Below are 10,800 nucleotides of genomic sequence, written 5' to 3'. Positions count from 1 at the left end.
ACAGGATTTCAAGATAATAAAATTACGTTCTACAAATTGATATGTTGTAAAAATGCCATCCTTTTCCTTAAACACGAGACTGGATGCGAAGCAAGGAACTGAAACAGGACATGAAACCAAGACTAGATTATGGACAATCATAAATTTTAAACAATCGGTACCCTGTCCAGGGGGTACCCTGTTTTTTTGATATGGCTCTCAATATAGTCTTCCATCTTTTTTTTTTATTATTTTTTTTTTATTTCCTTCTGATCATAGACTCCTCCAGAGATGGTGGTCTGATCAGACACACTCTCTTCTTCTTTCAGTAGGTTGCTGATAGCCTCGGTCTCCACACAGTTACCAGGTTTATTTGAATGGTCTGTGTGATCAGAGAATAAAGCTTATTACAAGTCTTGCAAGGTGGTTTCAGCTTCTCCAGGTCCTCCATTGCATACGCTCTACACGTTACAGTATCTGGAAGTTTAATGCTATGTATTTCTCCAGCGCCGTCTGGAAACACAGACATCACGGCCGAGGCAACTTTCGGATGCCAAACTCTCATACAGGACACAGCAGTCATGAATTTTTTTGCAATGGGATTTCCACAAGAGAGAGACCCTCCATAGTATCGGGACCCACCGATCTCACAGATTCCTATCACGGTGGAAATCAGAGTGTAACGTCCACCAGATTTTTTGCAACCTTTTTTAATATTTCTGACAGCTTTTCCTTTACACTGTCTTCTTCTTTATGGCCGTAGCATTTTGTGAGCTGGGAGAAAAGAGTAAACATTACAAACGGGACTGAAATACTGAGGGAAATAAAAGTATAATTTTATCATGTTTCACTAACCAGTTCCAGGAAGAAGGAGAACTGTGTCCGGATAGCCACGTGGGTTTTGTAATGCACGAATACGTTTGGGAAATTTTCCTTCACTGTGCCTAATAATTCTATTTGACTAAAGATGGCTTTTTCACGCTACTTTGAATGTGTTCTTCCTAAGAATAGGATGCTGTGCAGAATCTTGAGGAAAAAGTAAAGACTATTATATGAGACAAGTAAAGTTTCCAACATCTTCAGGACAGAGGAGTTTCCACTTCTTTTTTTTTTTTTTTTTGCCGTAACAATTTTTTTATTGCTTCTCAGACACTTTTCAGAATACAACACGATATATCAATACAGAATCAACATTTTTACCCTGATAACAAGGTTGCCATTTATAAAAAAAAATTTGTCAGTACAACCCCTCATCATACAGCTTATTTTCTCGAGTTTTAAAAAAAACATCACGTCCTTTAGCCACTGGGAGATAGATGCATATTTAGCAGACTTCCAATGCTACAGTAGGGAACATCTTGCTATAAGGAATGTGAAAGCGATAACATCCTTTTTTATTGAGCTCAATGGAACTGAGACATCAGGAATCCCAAATACAGCAATCAATGGACAAGGTTTTAAATCTACCCAGAGAATAGTGGACATGATGGTAAAGAAACCGGACCAAAAACCATGGAGATCAGGGCTGAAGAAAAACATATGGCCAAGATGACAGGGAGAGCCAGACACTTATCACACCTGTCCGGTACGTCCGGATACATTACAGAAAGTCTCGACTTGGACAGATGGACTCTGTTTAAAAGTTTGAACTGGATAAGTCCAAGACGCGCACAAGAAGTGGTAGACTGTATCCTCCCCATAGCACGTTCCCGTATATTCCCGTGTAGCAATATTTCGTTCTGGGAACAGAGCAAACAGATCAACGAGGAACTTGATCGGCTCGATCGCCTTATAACGCAACGAGAGCTGCTGCAGCAAGCCGGCCTATGCAACTGAAACACATCAAATAACAAACACAAGATTCTCTGATTAATAAAGATTTTATTATTTACTTGAACCGTGTGGGACATCAGTGAGATTTTACAGTGAGGTTCAGGGCTTCAGCTAAACTCTACAGAGACACAGGAAATAAATGACACGCATGTCATCCAAACCCAGATGATTTTAATCTTACTGCATGTTTCAAACAGAAAACAATGGCTTTCCCTCAGGATCAGGGATTGGCTGTAGAGAAACACAGACAAATATAAGTAGTTACAGTGCTCATCATCATCATCATCATCATCATCATTACAGACAGTTAAACTGCATCAATAAAAGTAATTGTACATTTTTTCTCCCGATTTGTTTCTTGTATTTATGTTAAATGTATATAATTTATAGGTCATGTGAAGCATTACTTTATCTTAAATATAAAAAGGCTCACACACCTTATATGTGCATCAGTGACGATTGATTTAGTTTTTACATTTTTATTTATTTACTTTTCTGCCTATTAGTCACTTTTAAAAGTTTAAAGTGGTCCTGACACTTTAAAAGACAAAAACATTTATATTGTACAACTTAGAGTGCTCACTGATGTACAGCAATAAAATAAGAAATAAAATATTTATAAAAATGTATAAATTTACAAGAAATTATTGAAATGGTTATTTCCATGGTCGGTCGTTAAGCACTTTGTGTTGTGAAATATACATGAAACACGCTGAATAAACATTTATTAGGCGTACTCTGGCCTATAATTATTTATATCTCAGATAGCGATAGCGACAGCTCAGTAAACACCACTCTGTATTTCTCACCACGACTCGCTTTCTCCCCATGATGATGTTCAGGTTGTTGAGAAAGGAGTCCTACATACTCTCCAGCATTTCCTGGTGTTCCTTCCTCTTCTCCTTCAATCCGTCTGATTCCCTCACCCTGTCCCAATCTTCTTCGGTCTACAGACAGACACCAAAAAGCAGCATTTATCAGCAAAGTTTCACACGCTTAAACCTTGTACATTTACATTAAACATAACGGTAATCTTTCACTAATCCCAATATTTAACCCCCATTTCAGAATGTACAGGATAACCTGCTCCTGAGAAGTTACATTAACCTTTTCATGCACTTTATTTGACTTGTTTTAATTGCAGAAATGATATTTTCCTGTAAAGTTAGTCTAAGAAAAAACATGGTCATACTGTTGATGTTAAAAATATATATATATGTCCTGAGACTGTTGCATGACGCAGCTGATTAAGGAGGTAAAAACAAACTAAACTCTTATCTTTAATAAAACAAACATAAAATGCATTAATTAAAGAGTGTGCACCAAAATGTTTTTTAAATAAATAATATTTAATTATATCATTTTTATATTAGGTTATTATTTACAATTCACTGTAATTGCTAAACATAAAACTGTTAAATAAAATAGTAAACAAAGATGCTCACTGGAGAATTTGATCTGTGATATTGTGTAAAAGGTTTGTAAAGATCTATCAGAGGTGTTCAGAAAGACAAACAGCCTCTGGTTTATGTTAAATTACACTTGGCATCTTTTCTTAAAAACAGCCTCGAATTGATTCTCCATAAGTGTAGACACTTTACATGAAAGAGTGTTTAGTGTGAATTTAAATGAGAAACAGTGATGAACTCACCATGTCCTCAAAGGTTTGCCCACGGTAATACTCTTCGGTTCCTGGAAACTGGAGGCCGTTCTTAAACAGCTCTTCGAGGTTGTTTGAGACGAGATGCAGCGTCTCATCTTCAAAAGCAAACACCTTCTCGTCCTCACACACCATCAGCACCAGATCACCATTGGGGGAGCAACAGGGGAACTCCTCAAAAACACCAATCACCTCCATGAACATGTGTTCTGGGAGGTAGAACTGCTCCCACTCATCGACCATGTCGGGCTCATCTTTGTACGATGTTTCTTCCAAAGTTCCGACCTTGAAACTGTACTCTTCTACCTTTTTCAGTTTAATCTCTGACCCCCTGTTATCTGAAGCAACTTTCCTGATCTTCTGGAGATAAAGCTTCACCCCATCTAAACAAGCATAGAATTAATCACAACCACACCGACGCTTATTTATATTATTTAACATCAGAGTTTAGTCGTAGACATGTTTATAAACATTTACCTTTTTTGAGATCCGGAACAAGGAAGTCCTTCTGAATTTTATCGTTTACTAAATAGTCAGAGAGAAGATTCCACACAGTCATTGAATTTTATTATTATTACTATTATTATTATTGTTAAAGAGTCACAGGTAGGAGTAAGAAAACCTACTCACCTCATTGTTGATGATGATCTGGTTTCCACATGAAGATACTGAGAGAAGAGCCGCACTCCCTAAGTGTGTGACATCAGATTGAGAAATACGCAGTCAACAGAGAATAACAACAACGCGCATGCGCACATCAGCCAGAGGGCGGACTTTCAGCTTCGGTCATTTAAAAAGATCAAATCACCAGAAAAGCTTTCAGTCTGTCCGTAAATATTATTTATGTTATTTGATTAGTCGTTATATCTAACAATGTGTGTGTGTGTGTGTGTGTGTGTGTGTGTGTGTGTGTAACAGTGTAAACTTGTGTAACAGTGTAAATTTGCTGTCCCCTCAAAATAACTCCACACACAGCCATTAATGTCTAAACATCTGGAAACAAAAGTGAGTACACCCCTAAGTGAAAATGTCCAAATTGGGCCAAGTGTGTCAATATTTTGTGTGGCCACCATTATTTTCCAGCACTGCCTTATTCCTCTTGGGTATGGAGTTCACCAGAGCTTCACAGGTTGCCACTGGAGTCCTCTTGCACTCCTCCATGATGACATCACGGAGCTGGTGAATGTTAGAGACCTTGTGCTCCTCCATTTTCCATTTCAGGATGCCCCACAGATGCCCAATAGGGTTTAGTCCATCACCTTCACCCTCAGATTCTTTAGCAAGGCAGTGGTCGTCTTGGAGGTGTGTTTGGGGTCATTATCATGCTGGAATACTGCATACTGATCATGCTCTGCTTCAGAATGTCACAGTGTGTGTGTGTGTGTGTGTGTGTGTGTGTTGTACACAAGTATACCAACTGCTTGTTAATAGAATCTGAAATTTCCATGAGGGCAAAAGCCTAAGTCCTAGTTTTTTTCTGGTGTCACACCATAATTCTATGATTATAAAATAATAAAGTCATTATGTACTGTGGATCAATGGAAATTCATCCTAATTAAAGTATGGAAATTAGTGGCTGTATATTTTCTGTTTCAATGCTGCCACCATTCACTGCTCGGAGAGCCTTTGAAGCAGGATTCCGTATAATTTCAGGTGTGCCGCAGGTCACACGCATGCTTTTTCATTATCTAGATAAAAGAAGTTTAACAGAATTTGTGTAGGTGATATGAAAATACATTGGAGTAAATGGTTAATATTCAGGTGCAGTGCATTAAGGGTAATGTAGGTTGGTGTGAGAATTGGAGATTTGAGTGTGTGTGCATCGCAGAGAGTGTCTTGCTATTCCTTTTAACACTTCCTGTTACATTTAACTGGTTTGTCTTGATTGTGTCTTGAGGAAAACCTGTAGTTCTGCAGCAGGCTCACCATCAGGTTTAAACGACTTCTCAATCTTCTCAAACAGCTGACAAACTGAGCTCCTGCTCGATTCGTGTAACTGTGAAAAACTGTGATGCCTCCCATGACATTCCTCTGTTAACTCCTGAATGGCAGTGAATCTTAATTCATCTTCTGATGTATTAAACCCACTGTCTGTGTTTATCACAATGGAGTACATCTTAGGGAGTTTTTCCTTGCCACCGTCGCCACTCAGTGGCTTGCTCAGTTGGGATAAATTCACACCTTTAATATCTGTATACCGTGTTGATATTTCTGTAAAGCTGCTTTGAGACAATGTCTATTGTAAAAAGCGCTATACAAATAAAATTGAATTGAATTGAATTGAGTAGTTTATGGCTTGATCGCCGAAGGAGTTCAGGATGTATCTCAGTAGGTTTCTGTCTTTCTGTGTAAAGTCATGAGGCTGTACCACAAGTAAAAATGCATGAGGTCCAGGTCTAGAAAGTGAAACACCCTCTTTTATTTTCCGATTCAGCTCCTCATTAGAGAGTTTAGGGTCGTACAGATGAGGTGTGTTGATGATGGTGATGCATCTTCCCTCCACATCATCCCTGCATCTTCCCTGTCCTCTCACACTCTGACAGTGAAGCTCTACTGAATGTGGAGGATCTTCAGTCTCAAACACTGATCTGCCCAGGATGAAGTTTCCCACAGTGGAGGTCCGTGGAAAACTTTTCCCCAAAATAACAATCCTCAGCTTTGACACTGTGAAAATACAATAGGAAATAGAATAATTAATCTACCAGCAAATAGCTGATCACAGTCATATCATCACAGGGAATTTTCCTTAATGAGCAGGATGTATAACACTGATCACAGGTATTACTGTAAACAACGGTAACTAACAGTAAACATTAACCACCAGTGGGCATTAACTAACAGTAAACATTAATCACAAGTGGGTATTAACTAACAGTAAACATTAACCACCAGTGGGCATTAACTAACAGTAAACATTAACCACCACTGGGCATTAACTAACAGTAAACATTAACCACCAGTGGGCATTAACCCAATTTTTGCTAAAAAATGCAAAAGACTTCAAATATACCTCATTTATACTTTCTTCTTGTCTTATTCTTTGAGTTGGAGATATTAGCTATGTATGGCATACTTGCATAATGTTTGCAAAAGTTGCCTTAGGGACCGTCTGGTAATTCCACCCACTGAGTTAAAACGTCGATGTTGTCCATAGACTAATTAAAATGACATAACTGTTAACATACAAAAGTCATTTAAAAACACATTCCGGTTGGGCGGAGTCATGACATGAGAGCAATGACAGTGGTAAATCTCGTGCACATCGGAACAACTTCATCCCGACCATTGCCTGCATTCGGGGGTGATATGGACCTCCTCGACCACGCCCTACGTAACTTAAATTTTCACCGGTTCTGATGCGTCTGCCAAGTTTCCTGACGTTCCAGGTATGTTTAGGCCCTTAAAATCACACGAATGCATGAAAAATAAATAAATAAATAAACATGCCGAAAACAATAGGGCCCTGCACCTCGGGTTTGCACCGGAGGCGCGGCACCTTCGCTGATCGGGCCCTAATATCTCCAGCTCAAAAAATTAAGAATGCAAGAAACTATAAAAGAGGCACATTTTAAATCATTTGCATTTTTGAGTAAAAATGGGGTTTTAAACATAGTTGATTAGTAATATAATCTTCAATATTAAAACGATAAATTAATAACGCGTCTTTATTTGTATTTTGTTTTATAATTTCAAACCAAAAACTAATGAGCGCAACGTACACGGACTCAGTTGAGTAAATAAGTCAAGCCATTGACTGAAGTCATCATATTAGACTGAACACGTGTAAAGATATGAAACTATAATATAACCTAGGGATGCACCGAAATGAAAATTCTTGGCCGAAGGCCGAACACGTTTTTCCCATTTATTTTACCAGTTTTTCACCATTGCATGAATTAAATAGTCAAAATGTGCTTTTTACTATTTTGTCAAAAACTAAAATTTCAAAATATTTATTTAACAATGAACATTTTTTTTTCATTCCAGCAGGCATAGGCTACCAACAAGGCACAATATAACTTTAAATAAATAAATAAACAAGTAAAATAAAAATATTTTGATGTGGTCATCTTTGAGCCCCTTGAATAGCCTATGTTAGGTCTATAACTGACTGCTGAAAGAATGGAACACTCTAAACTACGACTAAAAGTGCATTAAAATGTGCATTGACAAGAGTGCAGAAAATGGTTCTATACGGCTGATTCTATTGGGGATATATACCGCTCGCGTCCCTGTACACCTCACCGAGTATTATAGTAGATATAGGATTTGTCTGCCTGCCCTTAAATAAATGTCTTTACCTGCTTCCATACTCTACTCCCTTACGTCTCGCGACGTGACGGAATACTACGTGACGGATTACGTGTCCACAGTAAACAATGTAAACAAAGTTATAGCAGGATGGCTGTCAACATCCAAAGAGCATGCGCTCGTGCACTTAGCACGTGCATGCGCGCACCCCCTCATCGCTCCGAGCGCGCTGCCGGAAATGGAGGTCGTGAAATTCGCGCGTCTCACTCTGGTTGCTAGGCTATTTGGCGCGTCATCACACACGTCAGTGTTCGGTCAAATTTATTCGGCCGAACACCCAAAGTGCTTTATTTATTTATTTATTTATTTATTTATTTATTTATTTATTGCTATTTTCGGAATAATTTCGGTTGCCGAACATTTGGTGTATCCCTGATATAAACAGATGAACAGGAAAACACTTCCTGGATTAAGACGTTTACACTGTGACTTGTGTCTTCGAGTCGCATTTTTAATATTACACACACATTAACACATTGAAGTGCAAATATCATTGAATTGAACCCGGAATGTTGTTTTTGAATATTGTTTAGCCCGGACTTAGTCATTTACATCAGTTTAAACTGAATTATTTTTATTTAATCCCTACCTTCGAACCAACGCCATTTCGTGTCTCTGCTAAGGGTCTTCTAGTTTTAATGTCGTTGGCAAACCAATTTATGGCGCATTAGCGCCACCTACTGGACTGGAGTGTGGGCAGCAGATTGGCAGGGGTAAAAATAGTAATAAATAAATGATAAACAATAACTATATACTTCCACCCAGCGCAGAACCGTTCCAGTGATGCCCAGGCTGGAGAGAGTTGACAGGAGGATCTGATGGTTCACAGTGTCGAAAGCAGCAGAGAGGTCAAGTAGGATGAGGACAGATGATCTAGAGGTTGCTCTTGCTAGTCGTAAGGCTTCAGTGACGGAAAGCAGAGCAGTCTCCGTGGAGTGGTTGCTCTATGCATGTCTGGGGCTGAGAACAGGTTTCTGACTGATGTAACCTTGTTGGTAAAGAAAGTTGCAAAGTCATCTGCAGTGAGAGAAGTAGGGGAAGGGGGAGGAGGGGGACAGAGAAGAGAGGAAAAGGTTTTGAAAAGAATGCAGGTGTTGGGAGAACTAAGAATCTTCTCTTGGTAGAATGTGGCTTTAGCAATGGAGATGCTATTGGAAAAAGAAGAAAGAAGTGTCTGTTAATTGGTTAGGTCAATTGGGTTGTTTGATTTGCACCATTTCCTTTCAGATGCTCTTAGTTTGGCCCGGTTGCTACGCAGAGCTTCTGAGAGCCAAGGACTAGAGGGTGATGTGTGAGCAGGTCTGGAGGTTAGGGGGCATATGCTGTCAAGAGAAGATGTTAGAGTGGAACATAGCATGTCGGTTGCGGTGTTTAGGTCAAGTGAGGAAAGGTGGCTTTCGGAGGGAAGTAAGGTTGTGACAACGGAGGAGAAATGTGAGGGGGAAAGGGAGCGAGGATTGCGACGAAAAGAGATAGAGGGAGGAGACATTGATGGTGGTGAGGGGAGAGAAATAGAGAACTGGATAAAGAAATGGTCAGAGGTGTGGAGAGGAGTAATGAGAAGATTATGTGTGGTGCAATTACGTGTGAGGATGAGGTCAAGCTGTTTACCGGCTTTGTGGGTTGCTGGTGTGATGAACTGCTTGAGGTCGAATGTGGGAAGGAGAGCAAGAAAGTCAGCTGCATGTGACTTGTCTAGATGAATGTTGAAATCACCAAGGACCAGAAGAGGAGTTCCATCATCTGGGATGGTGGACAGTAGCGTGTCAAATTCATCGATGAACTTCCCCAGTTGACCTGGAGGACGGTAAACAACAAGAAAGTGCATTTTGGCAGGGTCAGTGACTGTAACAGCATGAAATTCAAAGGATGTGTATGAGCAAGAGGGAGAAAGGCAGGTAAATTTCCATGTTTTGGAGAGAAGCAAACCTGTACCACCCCCTCGCCTGTTGGGGCGTGAGGTATGGGAGAAGTTGAAGTCGGAGGCCAGGGCAGCGGGTGTGGCAGTAATATATGAGTAATTTATCCTGATATTGGTCCATATAGTTTTGAGTTATTATCCCTTGTGGTGCTATTCTAGGATTCTCTTTTAATATTTGTTGTAATCTTGTATGTACAGATGGTTTTATGAATCTCCAGGGTGGTACAGTTGGTATTGCCACAATGGGGTTTAGTTGTAGCTGACTGAGACCTGCATTTTGTGCCTTTGCATTTCCTAACCATCCAAAGCTATTAAAGTTAGTCCTATAAAACTCTGAGCATTCTTGTAAGATGGCTTTCGTGGGGTGCACCCTGCTATGCCCTTGTAGATTTGTCCAATATGCCAGCATGATCTTAACCCTCCTGATACACGGCATCTCTCCTGTCTCAACCTGTAATGCAGTCACTGGTGATGATTTAAATGCTCTAGTACAGATCCGGAGTGCTTGTGCCTGTTCCACATCAAGCTTTTTAAGATTTGATTGTGATGAAGACATATATTCTAGGCAGCCATAATCAAAGGCGGCCCTCATAAGAGCCTGATAGATATTTATGAGCGATGCCCTACTTGCTCCCCAGTCTCGCCCTGACAGACATCTCAGAACATTATTCATCTTTTTACATTTGCTCTTAATTTTATCAATGTGAGGACCCCAGGTCAGCTTCTCATCAAAAATCACTCCTAAAAATCTCACAGCCTTGACCTGTTCAAGATCTATCCCATTATGATTTAAGTGGTACTGTTTTATGACGTTTAGAGAAACATATACCTTATGATTTTGAAATTGATAGTTTAAATCCACATTCATTTGCCCACTGTTCTACTTTCCCTATTGCATGTTGCATTTTCTTTCTTAAATATTCTATATTCCGACCCCTAACCCAGAGTTCCCCATCATCTGCATAAAGCGACTTTCCTATATTTTCTCCAACCTGATCAAATATGTCTTTAATCATAATATTAAACAGTATTGGGCTACATACACTGCCTTGTACACTGCCTCTCCATGGTTTTCCCTAACTGTGATGTTAATGCT

At 39.6% G+C, this 10,800-nt stretch overlaps 1 protein-coding gene across 1 annotated transcript in view; it reads right to left on the bottom strand.

The window, feature by feature from the left end:
* LOC128629146 (GTPase IMAP family member 4-like) overlaps positions 1–7,798 on the bottom strand; it is a 37,628-nt gene extending 29,830 nt beyond the window's left edge. The window contains exon 1 of the mRNA XM_053675700.1: positions 7,774–7,798. Within this exon, the coding sequence (XP_053531675.1) occupies positions 7,774–7,783 (10 nt within the window). The 5' untranslated portion in view covers positions 7,784–7,798. The remainder of the gene's footprint in view (positions 1–7,773) is intronic.
* Positions 7,799–10,800: the final 3,002 nt, after the last annotated feature.

This window comes from Ictalurus punctatus, chromosome 25 (assembly GCF_001660625.3).
Source record: "Ictalurus punctatus breed USDA103 chromosome 25, Coco_2.0, whole genome shotgun sequence".
Lineage (NCBI taxonomy): Eukaryota > Metazoa > Chordata > Actinopteri > Siluriformes > Ictaluridae > Ictalurus > Ictalurus punctatus.
The sequence above is the reverse complement of the archived record's forward strand: the minus strand, read 5'-3'. Positions and strand labels throughout refer to the sequence as shown.